Below are 18,607 nucleotides of genomic sequence, written 5' to 3' on the forward strand. Positions count from 1 at the left end.
TTTTTTGTTTTTTTGGGATTTTTTTTTTTTGGCAGAACCGGGGATTGAACTCAGACCCTTGTGCTTGCCAGGGAAGCGCTTATGCTACTGAGCCATCTCCCCGGCCCCATTGTCTGTTTTAAAGAAAAACGAAAGTGGTATTTTTTAGGTAAAAGAAAAGGAGCCTGGTCATTTCAAGTAGTCATGTCTTGGCTTGTCCTGATAGTGAATCTCCAGGGTTCATGGCATTTCAGGATGTACATAGGTGAGCTTTCTCTCTCTACGATAGGCTCCTGTTCTCCCTCACCTCTCCAGTGAGGCAGCAGCAAGTTAGGCATTTCTTTCAGTTAGGCTGAGCTGCCCCGTCCGCCTGTGTTCTTAAGGTTGTATGGTAACGCCTGGTTACAGTTTGGGGAAAGGCATGTTATCTTTCATCACGCAGATCTGTAGAAGTGGCCTGGGAGGGGTCAGAACAGTGGCCTAGATCGCACCTCAGGACAGGCGGCTGACAGGAAGACTCACGAGAGAGCAGATTCCCAAGGGAGAAGTATAAGCGTAAGAAGCCCATCAGAATAGTCCCGAGACGAGGAAGATAAATTTTCGAGAGGAACTGAGGCTGGTGACAGCACACAATGAACGGAGCAGAAAGGTTGCAGCCTCAGTGAGAGAGCCCTGTGCACTCTAAGCTGGTTTTGAGAGGTTTGGTTATTCGTTACCATAGTGCCCTTCTTGCAGACAAAACTTAAAACCATTCTGTAAAATGCAAAAGTACTCTTGTTCACAGTTGATACCAGAGATATGGTCAGGAAAATCTCAGCAGTGTCAGCTAAAATCCGTCTCAAATTTTGTTTGGAAAATTACCCACAAAAATGGTATATGTGGTTGGTCCTTAGCCACTCTTAAGAGAGAAACTAGGCATGAGCTAGCACTGGAAATTGTGATGAGTTTACTTGAGCAGCGATTCTGGTCTGCAGCTGCAGACTTCAGGCAGCTCAGCACTCCTGCAAGGAGTGGAGAGAGTTCTCTAAGGCCTCCTTTGAGAGACACAGAAGAAGCAGTTAGAGTCAGCTCGTTAGAGGGGAAAGCTGTGAACTAGGGGGGAGTCTGTCCGGTCTCTGAGTGGGAAAGCCAAGTCTACACTGGATTCGGTTTCGGTGTGTTTACATAGTAACAGGCACTAGAGCTGCCTTTCAGCCTCACCCGTGACACTTGTGTTAACACCAGCATGGAGACTTTAGCTGTGTCCCCATCACTGTTAACTGTCATTTCCTAAGTCTGATCTCAGCAGACTCACCTCTAGCTTGTGCTCTCCACAAATCCAAGGAGAGTGTTGGGTGCTCTTTGTATTTCCACCAAGGTCTAGAAGAACACACTGCATATTTTTAGGTGCTCTGCAAAGATTTGTGAAATTGAACTGATGTTGATTAAATTTTATGGGCTACGACTTTCTGTAGCTTAATTTTCTGTTACTTACTTTCTAGAAATTTGTTATGTAAAGATAGCAAAGACTGGTTTGCTTTATATTTTGGCCATAATAGTTGTTTTCTTGTTAAATAGGAACTCTCCAAGATCACCATGCCAGTTATATTTAATGAGCCTTTGAGCTTCCTCCAACGACTAACTGAATATATGGAGCACACTTACCTCATCCACAAGGCCAGCTCATTTTCTGACCCTGTGGAAAGGATGCAGGTATGTTATCAAGGAGGCACTGGGAAAGATGAGCTGTCTTCGAGACTTGTCCCCCACGCTCTTCCCCAGCCACCCTAAAGGAACGCAGGACAAGGGCAGCGAAGTCCAGTGCCACAGTGGGAAATGTCCTGGGCATGTCATCCACATGCTTAGCGGTCCCTGTGTCCACCCCATCCCTAGAATGCCAGCACCATGGCAGGCCAGTGGGAATTTCAGAAAAAGCAGGAGGTGGTCACGCCATGCTTAATATTGCGAGCTGTTTCTGTGTCGTCACTGTGGAACGTTGCATTGTGTTAGCAGAGGGAGGCCATTTCTGTGCAGCCTGCATAAGAAACTTCTCTCCCCACCCTCTTAGTGGATATTTGCATTACATACGAATGCATGCATCCTGGGGAACTGTTACTGTGCAGGTGGCATCTTGAGTTCTCCTTTCTTTCCTTCCCACCTTTCCCCTCCCTCATCCATCCATCCCCAGATCTCAAGAAGTTTCTAGGAAGGAGTGAATAGACACGCGTACATCTTTGCATTTGTGTGCCTGTACCTGTGTACACGCGTGCCTGTGTGTTCAAGCAAGCCAGCAAGGAATCGAACTTTTGATGTTTCTCCTGAATAGAAATGACTATGTGGTACACATGGCTGGCTGAAACAGAGGCAGCGCGATGCAAAGTGATGGCATTCTAACCTGCATTTTACTCTTTCATGTATATGAATTGACTTTTCCTAACCTCACTGGCTTTCACACCAATTAAATTGTTGAGGTCCTCCCCTCCGCAAATGTGATGTACGGTTGGCTTTCCGTATCCCTGGGTTCCCCAAATTAAATCAAGCTCGAACACACAGTAATTATTCCATAAACAGCACAGGATAACTATGTATATTGCATTAGATATTAATAGAGATGAGCAGTACAGAAGGGAGGATGTGTAGGTTACATGCAAATACTGCAGCATTTTGTGAGACTTGAGCGCCCTCAGATTTTGGCATCTGAGGGTGCTGTTGGAACTCATTCCCATCTGATACTGGTGAACTGTCGTCCTTTAAAAAAGTTTAAGTGTATTAAAAGTAAGTTGGTTTGAGAGCTTCTAAAAAGCCTCATGAGAATTTGTAGCATTCCTAGGGTGTTATAAATGCCGTGTTTGGGTCTCGCCCTGTAGGAACAGACATGGTACTTTTCCTTATAAATATCCAAGTCACTATGTTGTTTGTACAGCCATAGTAAAAACTGAAAAAATTAAACCACCTCAGAATGATTTTGTCAGTTACTTTCTCAGCACACTCCCGTCTTGAGAGAAAGAGGGTGCCAGGCTCTCTGTAACTTGTGCCCTGTCTGCCCCACAGTGTGTAGCTGCATTTGCGGTGTCTGCTGTCGCCTCTCAGTGGGAGCGGACCGGGAAGCCCTTCAACCCACTTCTGGGGGAAACCTACGAATTAGTTCGGTGAGCTCTTTGATTCCATGTCAAGGGGATGGGTGAACTTACATGATCTATGTCGTTCTTCAGTGAAGAGAGAAAACACATTTTGGCTACCTCCAGACAGTTCTGTGTGCATGCAAGAAGTGAAGAGTTTCAATGTATTTCTTGAAATTTAGGATTTTAAAGACTGTCAGAAATACGGAAACAGAGGGGCCAGGGAGATGGCTCAGTAGGATAAACGCTTGACTGGCAAACGCAAGGATCTGAGTTCAATCACCAGTTCCGCAAAAAAAAAAAAAAAAAAAAAAAAAAAAATATATATATATATATATATATATATATATATATGGAAACAGACATAAAATGCACCATTATCAAAGTAGTTACAAGTGTACCTGATCATAAGATTAACTGTCCTCATTTTTATGTAGCTCATAAGACAAAAGTTTTTTGATGTAGAGCCCTATATGAGCATCTGTGCTTTAAAGCAGATAAGGTGTATCTATAAGTTAGTTCTGTTTGCCTGTGCCTATTTGCCTGTTTCTCACTTATATTCAATTAGGCGAATTGATTTGACTCTAATTTCTCTATATCATCTTGTTTGCAAGATGTGTCTGGGTTGTATTTGTATGGTTTATCATGTATGAAGCTGTTCTTTCATCAGGGTGAGAAAGAATTATGTACTTTATCAAACCTGTTTCTTTAATATTTTAATTGCTTTTTGACTGAAATGGCACTAATGTACACATCCAGTGGTGTAATTAATAATGATCTTCCTTTCCTTACTCTTAAGAGATGACCTTGGATTCAGACTCATCTCTGAGCAGGTCAGCCATCACCCCCCAATCAGTGCATTTCACGCTGAAGGGTTGAACAATGATTTCGTCTTTCATGGCTCCATCTATCCGAAACTGAAGTTCTGGGGGAAGAGTGTAGAAGCAGAGCCGAAAGGGACCATCACCTTGGAGCTGCTTGAGTAAGTGCAGTCAGGCCGTTCACCTTTCCTGCTCATGCACTGGGAAGGGTGTACCCAGCCGCACACACCTGACCTCATTGTTCACAAGTTGGAGACTCTGAAAGCACCAGTGTTTACCAAGTGTTAAGTGTTTACCATTGTTAGTCTAAGTGCTGTAAAAAGTCTGTGTTGGGTAGAGGCTGTAGCTCAGTGGTAGAGCACTTGAACACAAAGCCCTGGGTTCAGTCTTGAGCACTGCAATAAAAGAGATTGTCTTGCTGTTTGACCCTGGTGTTTGGATCTGTTGTAAGATGGAGTTAATCATTAACTCTGTGGAAGTTCCTGTACACTAAGTGTCTGTACGTCCTGGTACCAATATTTTACTCACAGCGAATCACCTTGAGCAACACTGTGCTGCGTGTGTTAGACTAGGAGGTTAGGAGTTCTCCCCTTTACCAGGTCAGCTTTACATTCAAAGGCAGTTTTTGTAAGAAGGCACACCTGTCCTCTTCCACTGATTCCAGCTGGACACCCTGGACAGACCGAAAGCCCACGTCCCAGGACTGTGGACAGTGAAGAAGGCCAGACAGGCTGGGGAGAGAAATGGTCAGAGGACCCAAGTCGGCACGCAGTGAGAGTTCTGCTCTTCCTCCCATTTCTCTGCTTCCGAGTCGGAATAAGAAGTCCGAGAACTGGAAGCAGAGCCAGATCAGAATCCGCCCTGTCTGATCAGAGGTTGTGGGGAGGTGGAACGAGCAGGGGAAAGGACCTTTTTACTCTGCCCCTTTCCCCAAAGCATGCACTGCACACAACCAAGAATGCGTTAGTGTCACATGGAAGAACACACATTGCAGTTGCATAATGTAGACTAAGCTAACCTCAAAAGGTTGCATACCGGATCTTCCCATTCACTTCACATCCTGCAGAAGGCAGAACACAGCAACACTGCAAAACAGATCAGCTGTGTAACGATTAGGGATGAGTTAAGAACGCAGAGATTAGGAATGGAGGAGAGTTTGACCCACTGGTGACAGCGGAAGCAGGTCTTTGGCAGATGATCCAGTTGTTCTGTATTTGATTTTATCTGTGATTACACAGATCTGTACGTGTATTAACACTCTTAGAACATTTCATGTTACTTTGGAATGCTTAAAATGGTTATATATTGCTTGACTATTCCCTACCTGGAATGCTTGTAAAAAAAAAAAAAACAGACATAAAATGCACCATTATCAAAGTAGTTACAAGTGTACCTTATCATAAGATTAACTGTCCTCATTTTTATGTAGCTCATAAGACAAAAGTTTTTTGATGTAGAGCCCTATATGAGCATCTGTGCTTTAAAGCAGATAAGGTGTATCTATAAGTTAGTTCTGTTTGCCTGTGCCTATTTGCCTGTTTCTCACTTATATTCAATGCTTGTAATCAGAAGTATTTCAGATTTGGGGTTTTCTTGGATTTGAGAATATATCCTTACATAGACTTACCCGTTGAACACCCCTAATTTGAAATCCAAAATACTCCAAAATCTAAATTTCTTTGAGTATTTGTTGGTCTTTGCAAGTTTTAGATTTCAAATTTTCAGACTAGGGATACTCAGTCTGTATATAGTTTATTTGGAGCGTGGCAGAAGTATAGAATGATTTTTCAAGCTTTTTTTTTTTCTTTTAAAGTGAGAATAACCCAGGTATACTGGTGTGTACTTGTAGCCCAGCTACTTGGAGGGACTGAGGCAGGAGGATCCCTGGAGCCCAGAAGCTTGCAGTCAGCCTGGGCAACATAGCAACACTCCATTTGAAAAGAAAACAAAACAAAAAAAAAAAAAAAAATTGATGCTTGTTTTAGAGTTTAGATCCAGCAGGGAAGCCTGATTGGTTATTCTGAAGCATTTCCAACAAAATGACGCATGTCACTTATTTCTCTGGTTTTGTGTGGATTTTTTAATAGACACAATGAAGCATATACGTGGACAAACCCTACCTGCTGTGTGCACAATATCATTGTGGGCAAACTCTGGATCGAGCAGTATGGCAACGTGGAAATCACAAACCACAAGTAAGGTGCTTCTCAGTACTTAACCTGTCACATCAGTTTTCATTCAACCATTTCAGTGGTCTTTATTATTAAAAAGCCTTTAGTGGAGTCCAGTGAAAATTTAAGAATCAGGTGATAAGTTGGATGTAGTGGTAAACGCCTACAGTCCTTACTTAGCTACGCCCCCTCCTGAAGCAGGAGGATGGCAAATTTGTGGCTACCTCGGGCAATTTAGCAGCACTCTGTCTCACCAGAAAACCAAACCAAACCAGGCCGACCAAACCAAACCCCAGCTCCAACCCCAATCCCAGTCCCAGTCCCAACCCCAGCCCAACACATTGGCAGTATAACTGCTGAGTGCTTAAGAAGCCCATTCGTTTGATGAGTAGCATTCACTGATACTCCTCGTTAAGGAAGATGGCGTGAATCCTGAGCTTCTCCAGGCTCTGAATTTTAATTCCAAACTGAGCCCATTTTCCAGATACTGTTTCCTTTGTGTTATTGAGGTCATAGGGCAGCATTTCACTTACTCCGTAGGTAAGGGAGCATATAAAAGCTTCTAGGTTCGAATTGGGCCTTGGGAATTCAGGCAAGATGCTCTTCACAGCGAGCCCCACATCCCTTTTTTATGGTGGTACTGACTGACAAGAAAGTACCTGTGTGGGCCGGGAAGGTACAGAGAATCAGTACCCGGCCCCTGGCCCAGAAGGGCTGTCATGATTACTGCATTTGCTCTGCTGCTTCTGTGGCATTGCGTAGTCATGGTAATCTGAACTTCCTATTTCCTTCTCAGAACTGGCGACAAATGTGTGCTGAATTTTAAGCCCTGTGGCCTCTTTGGTAAGGAGTTACACAAAGTTGAAGGCTACATTCAAGATAAAAGGTAAAGTTTGTTTCAAATGTTAAGTAGGGTAGATATTGTTTGCAAGATGTCAATATTAAACCCTGCTGCCATAAACTAGGAAACTAGTATTCTGACAGAAGGATCTCCTGTAAGGAAATGTCTGTGTCTTAAGAATTTGATTCACAAGAATCGTGATATTAATACTCGATTACAGAACACTAGCTTAATTGTTGACTACACATCACTCTCTTAACAGCAAAAAGAAGCTCTGCGCACTGTACGGGAGGTGGACAGAGTGTCTGTACAGTGTAGACCCGGCCACCTTCGAGGCTTACAAAAAAAATGATAAGAAAAACACTGAAGAGAAGAAGAACAGCAAACAGGTACACAAACATACTATAAGGCAGTATCAAGGAATAACTGCATTCTTACATTCGTGCTGACCCTTTCGGAGGTAGCCTGCTAGAGGCACAGCCAAGCTCCCCTTGGCAGCTCGCTAGAGGCACTGGTTGACATTTTGTTTTTAGTGTTGCTAATGGGTGCACTTCTTCTTGCATTTTTTTAATGAGCAAATATGTGCCTTAGTCGCAAGCATTTGGCATGACCCTGCACAGAAAGTAGCTTGTGCCACTTTTACAGTAGGGTAGGTCTCTGTGTGGCTCTGATGTAGTGGGCGTGGCTGTGGAAAGTTGGGGTTCGGTGTGGTAGGTTGAATAGGTGAGGCGTCGTCCTGAATGAAGCCTCATATTTTCCTGCTGCGCTGTCTGTTGGCTTGTTTACTACCACTGCACCACTGCAGTCAGGGCCAGTCAGCCCTGGTGCCATTGCTGGGCTCTCTGCCTAGTGATGTGCTGTTTGTAGGGCAGGCAGTGCCCCCGGGACTCCCCTTCGCCCCAGGCTGGCCCTTACTCAGCAGACCCATCTTCTCCTCTCGGGAAGAAACGAGCGCAGCTGCTTGGACAAGAGGCACTTGTTTGAGGATTGACTCCTGTCATTAACCAGGGAAAGGGTCCCAGCACGAGCTCTTGGGTTAGAATCCTGTCCACCATTTTGGGGTGGTCCTGGCCCTGGCTCTGGCTCTGTCAGCCTCAGGACCTTCATTGTAAAAGGGGGCTTAGAGCAGGACCTACTTGTTCGTTAACAGATGGAAAGGGCTCAGAAGAGCCTTCACCTAAAGCAAGACTGACAGTCCTTCCTGCTGGTGGGAATCCTTGGCTTGGCAGCTCGCTAGGAATGCAGGTCCCTGGCCTCACATCACACCCCAGCTCCAAGGCGCTCCCCTATTGCTTCTGCATCTGAAAAGTGTTAGAAGCCCACATTTCAAAACCTCAAAGGTAGAAGTTCTGTTAGTTGTGTGTGTTTGTAAACTGAGCTAAGTTCCCAAGGCCAAGGGCTGTGGCCAGGGCTGCTTTCCCGAGGCTCTGGCCTTTTCCTTTGTTTCCCTCAGCTGTGACAGTCCTGCCTTCCTCCTCACAGCCCCTGTCCCTGCCTGCCTTTGCCTTACTCAGTGAGGTGTGCCGCCCGTTCTCTGAGGCTGTCAGGAAGCCCAAGGGGCTAGGCAAGAAAGCAGCGTCCTGAGACCCGGGCCCATTCTGTGGCTGCAGTCCTGCCAAGAGAAGTCGGCGTGCCAGACACCCTCATGGCACGCTTGTCACCCAGCCCTCCTATACGGAATGAGGACAGCAGAGGGTGTTGGCAGAGCCCCAGGAGATATCCCCAGGGGTGCCATCAGTCTTTGTAGAAACGTGGCCTTCCCCTCAGGCTTTCCTCCTTGTCCAGTCCCTTTCCCCGTGTGAGTCTCCACAGTTCCTGAACTCACCCCCAAGCACAGGAAGCTGAGGAGCAGTGTCAAATGCACTTAAGGCCTCAGCATTAGTGGCCCCTTCTTACAGAGGCTCAAACCAGAAACAGATTGAAGTTTGAACCAGTTAATTGGTTGATTGGTTACCTGTGATACTAGAACATGGGCGTTCCCCCAAAGCCAGGAGCCCTGTGCATATACAGCTGTGGGCTTCCCTGGTTACCCCGAGTCAGGGCCCAGCTGACCCAGCCTTTGGCTCCATTTTCTAACAGCTGTCTAGGTTTTCTTTTTGGGGGTTGCATTCGTGATCCTTACTGGTATCCCATCACTGGTAGGGTTAGCTAGGGCGCACGAGGGGGCATCTTCTTGTAGTTTTGCGGACATTTAGGAGCGGCTCTGTCTGGCTCACTCCTGTGTAAGCACCGCAGCAGTCAGGCTATTCTGGTCTGTCTCTGGCCTTCTGGCATGTGCTGAACTTACTCCATAATTACTTAAGGGAGTTATTTTTCTCTCGAAAAAGCAGAAGCTTTAAAAACACATAATAACAAGATAATACTGATGCCTTAAGTGCATTTGACACTGATAACATAGCCGCTGGGGCTCACGACACTCTTGCGCCCTCCTGTATATGCAGGAGGTCAGGATGGAAGGCCACGGCAGCTGGTCGTCCCGTCTAGCATGCCAGCGGCCTGCTGGTCTGTCTGCTGCTCCAGCAGTGGACAGAGCAGCCCACCCAGGAGATCCCTTCTTCAGCCTCTCTCCACTTGCAGCCTTCAGGACCTCCTGGCCTGCGCCCTTGTTCAGGAGCTCCCAGCCTGCATTTACTACTCACACTCGTCTGAGGTGGAGGCTGTCCCCGCCTGGGCAGTATGCATCTGTAGGCCTCCTGGGCCGCCCCTCTCTGGTTTCTGGTTTGATTCTAGTGCTGTGGCTCTGGAAGGCTTAGGTGTCTCCCAAAGGTACACAGCCCGTAAACCGGCTGGGCCCTCTTCCACAATGAGCAGCGACCTCCTCAAGATGAGTGGGGTAAAATCTTGGACAATTCCGTGGCTTAAGCCAAGTCCTCTTGGACCATCACATTCTGGGTTGTGCCAGCACACGCCGTCTCCATGACTTCCTGGAGAGCAGATGCATTTTGGCAGGAGCGGGTGGCCCCAGGCCTGGCTGGCCCTTGAGCACAAGCAGGAGCCTCTGAGGGCCTCTGTGTCTCTGGGTAGCAGGGCTTTGGCCTGAGCTGCTTCCTGCAGCCAGCAAGGAACCTTCTGCCAAGCCTTTGAGCAAACGAAGATAGCACTCTTCAGCAGGAAAAGAGGAGGCTGGCTGTCTCTGCCCTCACATAGCTAATTTTCTCATGGGATGTGATAAAGTGAGATGATTTTGTAGTTTCTAGGTACATATGTGTGTTTTAAAAGCCTTTACTGAAGGCCATCCACTGGCTATCTTGTAGATGAGCACTTCGGAGGAGTCTGATGAAATGCCTATGCCAGACTCCGAGAGCGTGTTTGTCATCCCCGGCAGCGTCCTCCTGTGGCGGATAGCCCCCCGGCCTCCAAACTCTGCCCAGGTGAGCCCAGGGCCCTTTGCCAGGCAGCACTGAACTGTAGCCAGGTTGTCACTGGTTGGCATCTGTTGTCCCCTGCTGACCTCCTCGGCTACTTTCCTCCCTGCCTAGAGGACCCACATATTTGAGGCCCAGTGGCTCTATAGTAGTCATTTAGAATAAGCCCAACCCTGGCTAACATGTGCAGGATGGGGTCATACCTGCAAGGCTGTGCAAGCCACCCAGTGGGACAGTCGTCATGTCCAAGCAGAGGCTGTATCTCACCAGTATAAAATCTCCATGCCCAATGAGAGTTTAATAGAGAAAAAGCAATGGTGTTGTTGGTTATAGTTCTGCTTAGTTGACAGAGGCTGTGTAACCTATGAGGACCTCATTCAGACTGCCAGGGTGTGAATACCAATAGGTGGTGCAGATTGGATGGAACTGATACAGGGAGAAAAACTGGTCTTGGGTGGGTGACCTCCAAACCATACAAGGAACCTCCAAATGACAGAGAAAAACAATCTCCCAACCTGACCTGCACGAGTTCGTGTTCTCTAAAACCGAAGAATGAATTTTAGGAACAAATGGAGGTTATGAGCAGAATATATTTATTGAGAGAAAGACAGCTCCTGTCCAAGAGAGGGACAGGAGGGGGGCCGAGCAGGTAGTTCCCCCCAGGAAATTGTCTCTTCCAGGGACTTTTATAGTGTAAAACCATGTGAGGCTAAGGTAGAGAGAATGGGAACTCGCTAAGGTGGGCAGGAGGTGGGACAAAACTATGGTCAACCAATGGGATTACATATGGGACAGGGTCTTTTCCTGTTGGAGGTTGGCATGCGGGATAGGGTCTCTTTCTGTTGGGGGTTGGGCTAGTACTCACTTGGGTCTTTCCAGGTGATTGATACCTATTTAGAATATCACTCCCAGGTGCTACTCATTTAGCATTTGTTTGGCCTTTAGGTCTGGCTCACAACAGCAGCATCCGCCCCTCCCACAGTTGTAAGGCATCTCATCTTCTGTGTTGTCTCCTACCAGGGCCTGGCCCTGTCTGACTGCCTATAATATTTCTATCTAACTCGGCTGCCTGCAATAGAACCATTTAGACACATGGTCTGGGAAGGCTGACCAGCCTGACCATTGGAGTCATGGTCGCTGTCACTGCAGACAGCCTCCCTTGGGGCCATTTGAGTTGTGCCTTAGTTTATGCCGTGGTTCGCGTTCATTCATCTGACTGCCTTGCTTCTTTCAGATGTATAATTTCACTAGCTTTGCAATGGTTCTGAATGAAGTGGACAAGGAAATGGAGAGTGTGATCCCCAAGACTGACTGTAGGTTGCGACCTGACATCCGGGCCATGGAGAATGGAGAAATAGGTAAGGCATGCTTGGCTGCTGCGTCGTCTTTGGGGTGATGGCCTCTCATTCCTGGTGACTTAGTGTCCTTAGGCCTTAGCTTTTCCAGTCTCAGACATTTTTAAATTCAAGTTGAGTAACTTATTTTAAATTTGGGAATCAGAGTGGACTTCATTAACCCAGATTTGTTGATTCAGTGTCACTCCCCTGATAATATACCTCACGTAGCCAGCAGCATATCTTACATGTTGGTGGGAAATTTAGCATCTCTGTGAATTTCATATTCTAATCACTTTATATATCACAATTCACATTTTACCTCTGAGCTCCGAAGAAAAGCGGAAACTACATTTTTGGAAACTACATTTTTAAAGAATACAGTTTCTTTTAACTCAGTGGTTCTTCAAATGGGGAGAGCAGTTTTCCCCAGGAAATATATGGTAGTATCTAGGGACTGTGGTTGCCGTATCTCAGGAAAGTGGCCTCTGGAGGCCAGGGCTGCTGCTCCATGTCCCGTCCTGCGCTGGACAGCAGACCTTCCCATGTAGTGTCGGAGGTCCTGGTGGGACACAGCAACAGCACACTGCAAGGTTATGTGATATTCTTGGGAATGGAATTTGAAGTTCTGTGAGGTCTAAGTGTTTAGAATAATTTTACATTTACTTTACTTTTCCACCCAAGTTTTCAATAAAGCATTTCAACTTAATGTTTTTGGCCTTAAAAATAAGCAGGTTATAGGTTGTAGGGTAATAACAATAAGCTTCTCTTCTGGAGGGTTAACAACCTAAGTTTACAGACCAAAATTAGAGAAAAAGAAGGGCTGCAAGACAGCCAACATTTGGGCCCTAGCCTTTCAAGGTCAGTGAAGACTCAGGACATAGGAGAACCTGTACTGTAACATCCTGTAAACTCGGGGCTTGCCCATTAGCTCAGGTGTCTGCCAAAACAAAGCAGTCAGGCTCAGGATATTGTGGTTCGATCCCCTCATCCTCAAGCCAAACCGGACCTGCCCTGAAAGCATCCTATGCAGTCAAAAAAAACAACAACAACAAAAAAAAAACTCCTTCTAAGGGGCCGGGGAGATGGCTCAGTTGAATAAGCGCTTCCCTGGCAAGTGCATGGGCCTGAGTTCAATCCTTGGTTCCACCAAAAAAAAAGATTATTTCCTTACATCCTATAAACTCAGTTGTGTCCCAGATTTTCTGATCAAGGAGATTATGGGGCCACAGAGGAATGTGATTGATGATGTAGAGTGTGCCTAAGAAGAGTCACATGGAGAGAAAACATTCTCTCAGGCTTTCACGAAGAGCAGATTGGTCAAGCAATGGCCATGACTCATCTACGTGGCTGATACTGACAAAGGATCTACAAACTGCAGTACAGGGTTTCAAGATAAATCCTGAGGGGATTTGATTGACCTTATCAAATACAAAAGCCACATTTTTTATTATATAGGTCTTGCTTTATCTTAGTCTTAACCATCCAGCAGAAAAGTATAAAAATGAAGTATAAAAAATAAAGCCATATTAACGTGCTGAGCTATTAAAGGCTCAAGTCAACAACTTCTGACATTGCCAGTCCTATGGAAAACCCACTACTATTATAGACTACTGGACTATATTGGAATATTTTGCTGAATTCACCTACCTACAATATTTGAATGGCAATGGAATGCCCTTCTCTGACAAAACTAAACAAAAGGGATACAAACGAATGACCATTTTGTATTCAAAATAGGATTTACATTCTATCTAATTAAGAATTAAGAGCTACATTCTCTTAATTCACTGAATAGATTTGTTCTAATAATGTTTATAAACAGGATATCATGTCTGCATCTTGTACAGTGAATAACCACTAAGACAATATGCAATGTATTAATTATTGAAACTGTCCTAATCAGATTTGAAACTGTCTCATTGCTACTTGTTTCTCAATAAAATTATTGAAAAAAAATAAGTAGGTTGTTTTTTGGTGAAGGCAGAAGTTGCTAAAGCCAAAAGAGATGAGGGCATCTGAAGGGCCAGCTCCACCGCTCACCACTCACTGTATGCTAAAATGCTAGCTTGCTGCTTGCCTGTGGGGTTTCTGCTGCCCAAGGGGCAGCGTAGATGGTAGCTCTCCATGCTCACTGTGTTAATTGACATTCTTAATCTAGATCAAGCTAGTGAAGAGAAAAAGCGGCTTGAGGAAAAACAGAGAGCAGCTCGCAAAAACAGGTCCAAGTCAGAAGAGGACTGGAAGACGAGGTGTGTATTGGGGCTGGGTGGGGCTCGGCCCTCAGGCAGCAACTGTGTGGACAGAGGCTGGGCAGGCCTGAGAGACAAGTTATTCCTGGTGACTATACAGTATTAAAGCCAAAAAAATTATGTGTGACAAGAATAAGAGGAAGGTTAGAATACCCCCTTGGAATAGTCCTCACGTACTAAACCCTATCCCTATCCCTTCCAAATGTGACGTACGTTTCTCCTACATTGACAGTTGTGCATCATTAAATGCACTGTTTCATCTTTGGGAAGCTGGTAGTCCAGTGAAGGTGACAGGAGGAGGACAGCTGAAAAGGAAGAAATTCAGGAAAGTGGGGGTGCCTAGGGAACTTGGGGGCAGGTGGCCCTGCAGTGCGGCTGCCTTTCCTTGAGTTGTCAGAAGATGCAGTCAGAGGTTGTCCTTTTCTTTAAGAGTTCTTTTTTAACAAGATAAATTGCTTTTAGTACCTAAGGGAAAATCCAGGAAAGGAAAATCCAGAATGTATGTGTTTGGGCATGAATGTACGTTCAGAAGCATTTGCTTGTGTATGTGAGGAAATTATAGCAAATTGGTTTACATCATATGTCACTGATATTTAAATCTTTTTATTTAATTTGGTACAGGGTCTCGCTACACAGTTCAGACTCCTAGTGATCCTCCTGTCTCAGCCTCCCCAGTGCTGGGGTTACAGGCATGCACCACCATGCCCGGTTTTGGTGGCCAGCCTGGTGTGCCTAGGGTTCGAACGCCAGCATGGCATGTGGTACCAGGGATTGAACCCAGGCCCGTGCGCTTGCCAGGCAGGTGCTTAGCCCACCGAGCTACCTCCTGAGCCTACATCACTGATATTTAGGCACTGCTATGGGATAGAAGTAAAATTGGTAGAAAGTAACATCTTGGATTCCAGTCAGTGGTCAGAAGTGGGCAGTGAGATTTCTGACTTTTGAAAGTTTTTTTTTTTTAAAATCAGGAATTAATCACTTTTTATTTAGTAGAATTATTTGTAAATAGGAATAGCATAAAGTTTTTACATTATCATGTAATAGAAGCCATTGCCCCATAATTGTTACAAAATAGATTAAAGCCAATATGTACATAATTTTCCAAACATTCTGAGAGATGCTGTTTAGTAGTCCTTTTGCCTCTAAAAGAACAATGGTTGTTGGAACCAGCAGTGATCTTCTGCCTGTCATCCAGTGGCTCTGTGTGAGCACAAGGCTGTTGTGCAGATGAACTCTGCAAGAGTCTGCGACTGTACAGCCCCAGGGCCAGGGTTGCTGTCGGCCCAGGGTTGGGGCCAGGGCCGTACCCCCTTCCCGCCCCCATCCAAGCGCCAGGTCCCAGAGCCCAGAATACACTAAAAGCTGCTGCTCTGGAAAGCCCATCTCTGCACCGAGGAAGGCAGCGAGGTGCGTGAGTCCCCTGGGAGCCATGCTGGGGCAAGGGCTGGCAAGCAGCAGATGGCGACTAGGACCTCCACCTTTGCTCAGGCTTCCAGGCAGAGCCACTGTACTGTGATCCCTTTTTAAAAGATTTGATACATTTTATCATGCTTTCTAGTCTCTCCTGCAGAAAACCACACATTTGTGGGGTTCCCTTTTAATTTTAATTTTTTTTTGTACCAGAGATTGAACTCAGAACTTTACAACCAGAACTTCTTCACACTTGCCAGGCAGGCACTTAGGCCGCTGAGCCCTTCTAATTATTAATTCCTTTATTTGTGCAGCCTCACTTTCAGTTCTGTGTAGGCAAAAGCCCACTGAGCAATGGATTGTTGGTAAAGACCTTTGGACAGCTCAGTAGAAGCCAGACAGTAAAAGCAGAGCTGTGCCTGAGGCTCGCGCCTTCGCGGTGCTTCCAGAGCCCTCCAAGGACCCTGCCGCCCTTTCCTGGCAGGGGCGGCTGCCCCTCACTGACTACTCTCAGGCAGCAGCACAGTTCACAATATTTTGCTCCATGTGACGGGGGGGAGTTGGGCAGTTTTGTCAAGAACCATTTTCTTCTGCATAGTGCTAACACCCTCACAAGTGGAACCCAGAAATTTCCTAGAAGTGGCCCTGGCTCTCCGTACTAACCGCTGCCATCCCTAACCCCACTCCCTTCACCCCCTTGAAGAGTTCTGGTGCAGTTTTCCAAGATGTAAGGGACCCCTGCTCGGGTGTGTGGCTGCCTACAACCATGAACTGTGTTCTTAGAGACCTCAGGGTGCACCCCCAAGGCAGTGGCAGGAGATGTGGGCTTGGCAGAGAGGGCACGGGAGGGCGGCAGGGCACTGGTGACAACTTCTCACAGCATGAGCATGGTGCAGTATAATATTTTTGAAGTCCTGAAACAATGAATAAGGTAGTAATCTTCCTCTTGCCTGTTCCACATTTTCTAAAACACATAAGGCTTGAGAAAGACAAGCTAACTGGGTTGCACTTGGAGGCAGGACCACATCCTAGCAGTCGGTCGCAGGCTTTCAGAACGGAGTGCTCAGGAGACCTGGGTGGGGACAGAGAGCCCCCAGCCCATGTCAGGCCACCACTTGGGGACCCCTGTCAGTGCAGCGCTCTGGCTGAACTGTCCCCAAGAACAGGTCACCCTCCAGGTAGGCTCGCAGACAGTCTTTGGAGAGCTTTGCGTGAACAAGACCGTCGTGTGCTACTAACCATTCTAGGCTGTGTGATGGAAACATTGATTCCTGGTAATCTTGGATTGCCTGGATTCTGAGTTGCCTGATTCTCTGATATACTTGACCTCGCTAAGCCTACAGAAGTGATGTACTGCTTACTTAGGCTCTTGAAACTTAAGTTAGTATACATTTCACCACAGAAAAAAATCTGATTTCGATTAATAATTCCCAAGGCATTCTACTAGGATATCCAGTCTGAATGACTCATATCCTGATCATGTGAACTAGACTTTACTTAGAAAGTATCCCAAAATCTAATAAATAATATGTAATGCTCTGGAAATTTTGATTGACTATTCACTATATGAACCTTCACAGAATTGTTTTTTTTTGTTTTTTTTTTTTTTTTTTTTTTTTTTTTTTTTTTTTTTTTTTTTTTTTTTTTTTTTTTTTTTTTTTTTTTTTTTTTTTTTTTTTTTTTTTTTTTTTTTGCTATTTTAGGGAAGGGTATCCAGGGTATTCAGGGTCTTACTACTAGATCAGACTCGTAGTGATTCGCCTGTTTACAGCCTCCCAAGAGCTGAGATTACAGGCCCGTGCCACCCCACCCAGGGATCGAACCCCTGGCCCCTGTGCCTACTTGCAGGCACTTTAATCCACTGAGTTGACTGGCCTGAACCTTCACAGAATTAATCAAATATAAAGCCTTTTTTTTTTTTTCTGTGTTTTTATTCTTGCTGCAGTGATAACAGTAATACTAGATACAGACTGACTAAACAAATCTAACCTTCCTCTTACCTGTTAAATATTTGGACAAAATGGCAAAGATATAGAAAACTGTTGTAAGTCCTTTATTTAGAAAATGGGACACAAATTTAACTGAATGTTCTGAAGAAGTACTTTTGCATTTGTTACTCTACAGAAAGCTCGTTCTGTGGAAAATGGTCTTTGTTTTTAGTGGGCAATGAAATGAGTAAGACAACCTTGCCAAATTAGTGTAGATTTAAGATGGAATAAGTTTAGGAATAACCTAAGAATCCGTATCAGCATTGAGGAAAGAGAGACCCAGGAAGATTTGGACTAGAGCTCTAGGTTACGTATGGCAGGTACCAGAAAAATCCTGGTCCTGAAAATCAAATTGAAGTTTGTGCTGTTTCTAGCTTGGGAACTCACAGTAACGTGACGGGTCTGACGTTTGTTCCGCTCCTGAGCTGTAAGATGAAGCCTGCGCTTGTGCTCACTGCGTTGGGCAGGGCTCTGCAGCCCGGTGGAGCACTACTCAGTCTGCTCCCTAAGGAGAACGCGCACTTGTTTGGAAGCGCTCACAGAATGCAGAGAACCGGCAGGTGCCCAAGTGAGCTATTTCCCAGTAACTCTTGGCTTCTTTAAACAGGTGGTTCCATCAAGGCCCTAATCCCTACAGTGGAGCACAAGACTGGATCTACTCTGGCAGCTACTGGGACAGAAACTACTTCAATTTGCCTGACATTTATTAAAATGCAGACAGGTCAGGGTGTTTGGCTAATCTACAAATCAGTCTTAAACCTATGTTTTTAATTTTTATTCTTCATTTGTACTCATCTTTTAAAAGAATCTGTTCCAGATAACATGCATTTCACCCAACAAGGTAGGGCACACAGTGCTACAGATGGTGGAAGTCTTAGGAAAAATGTATGATAATTTTCCTATCCAGATAAACTTATTTGGAATATTATTTTATAGAGGGGTAAGAAACAGATGCTTTTTCTGGTTGCTAAATGTAACTTTAGCTTTCTGGAATTATATAGTAATCTCAGATCCACTTATTTTGGCTATTTTTATGCTGTCATGCTTGAATGTTTTAGCTATAACTGTGATGTTTAGAATTCTCCTGCACAATGTTTATGTGCTCAAATATAGAGGCTGTAATTTTGTAAAGAACTATATTGATGACTTTAATCATATTAATCATCTCAATTTAATCCCATCCCTGATCCCCAAAGAAAAAAATGCCTAAATATTCTGAATAGGGCTTCCCAATTTGAAAATTCTAAAGAATTAAACTGGAAAAGGTATTTCATTTACTTATGTTAGTGTTCTTTACTTTTACAGTTTTCTGTATAATCACTGTCATTAAAATGTTTAAACTGTACAT

At 45.1% G+C, this 18,607-nt stretch overlaps 1 protein-coding gene across 1 annotated transcript in view; it reads left to right on the plus strand.

Moving 5' to 3' along the window:
* The window catches only part of Osbpl1a (oxysterol binding protein like 1A), a 184,185-nt gene extending 165,581 nt beyond the window's left edge, over positions 1-18,604 (plus strand). Inside the window, exons 18-27 of the mRNA XM_004635804.2 lie at positions 1,537-1,671; positions 3,010-3,107; positions 3,877-4,059; positions 5,986-6,093; positions 6,866-6,955; positions 7,173-7,299; positions 10,165-10,281; positions 11,510-11,633; positions 13,771-13,861; positions 17,867-18,604. Of these exons, the coding sequence (XP_004635861.1) occupies positions 1,537-1,671; positions 3,010-3,107; positions 3,877-4,059; positions 5,986-6,093; positions 6,866-6,955; positions 7,173-7,299; positions 10,165-10,281; positions 11,510-11,633; positions 13,771-13,861; positions 17,867-17,969 (1,176 nt within the window). The 3' untranslated portion in view covers positions 17,970-18,604. The remainder of the gene's footprint in view (positions 1-1,536; positions 1,672-3,009; positions 3,108-3,876; positions 4,060-5,985; positions 6,094-6,865; positions 6,956-7,172; positions 7,300-10,164; positions 10,282-11,509; positions 11,634-13,770; positions 13,862-17,866) is intronic.
* The last annotated feature ends 3 nt before the right edge of the window (positions 18,605-18,607 follow it).

The sequence above is a fragment of the Octodon degus genome, unplaced genomic scaffold, assembly GCF_000260255.1.
Source record: "Octodon degus isolate 3935 unplaced genomic scaffold, OctDeg1.0 scaffold00075, whole genome shotgun sequence".
Lineage (NCBI taxonomy): Eukaryota > Metazoa > Chordata > Mammalia > Rodentia > Octodontidae > Octodon > Octodon degus.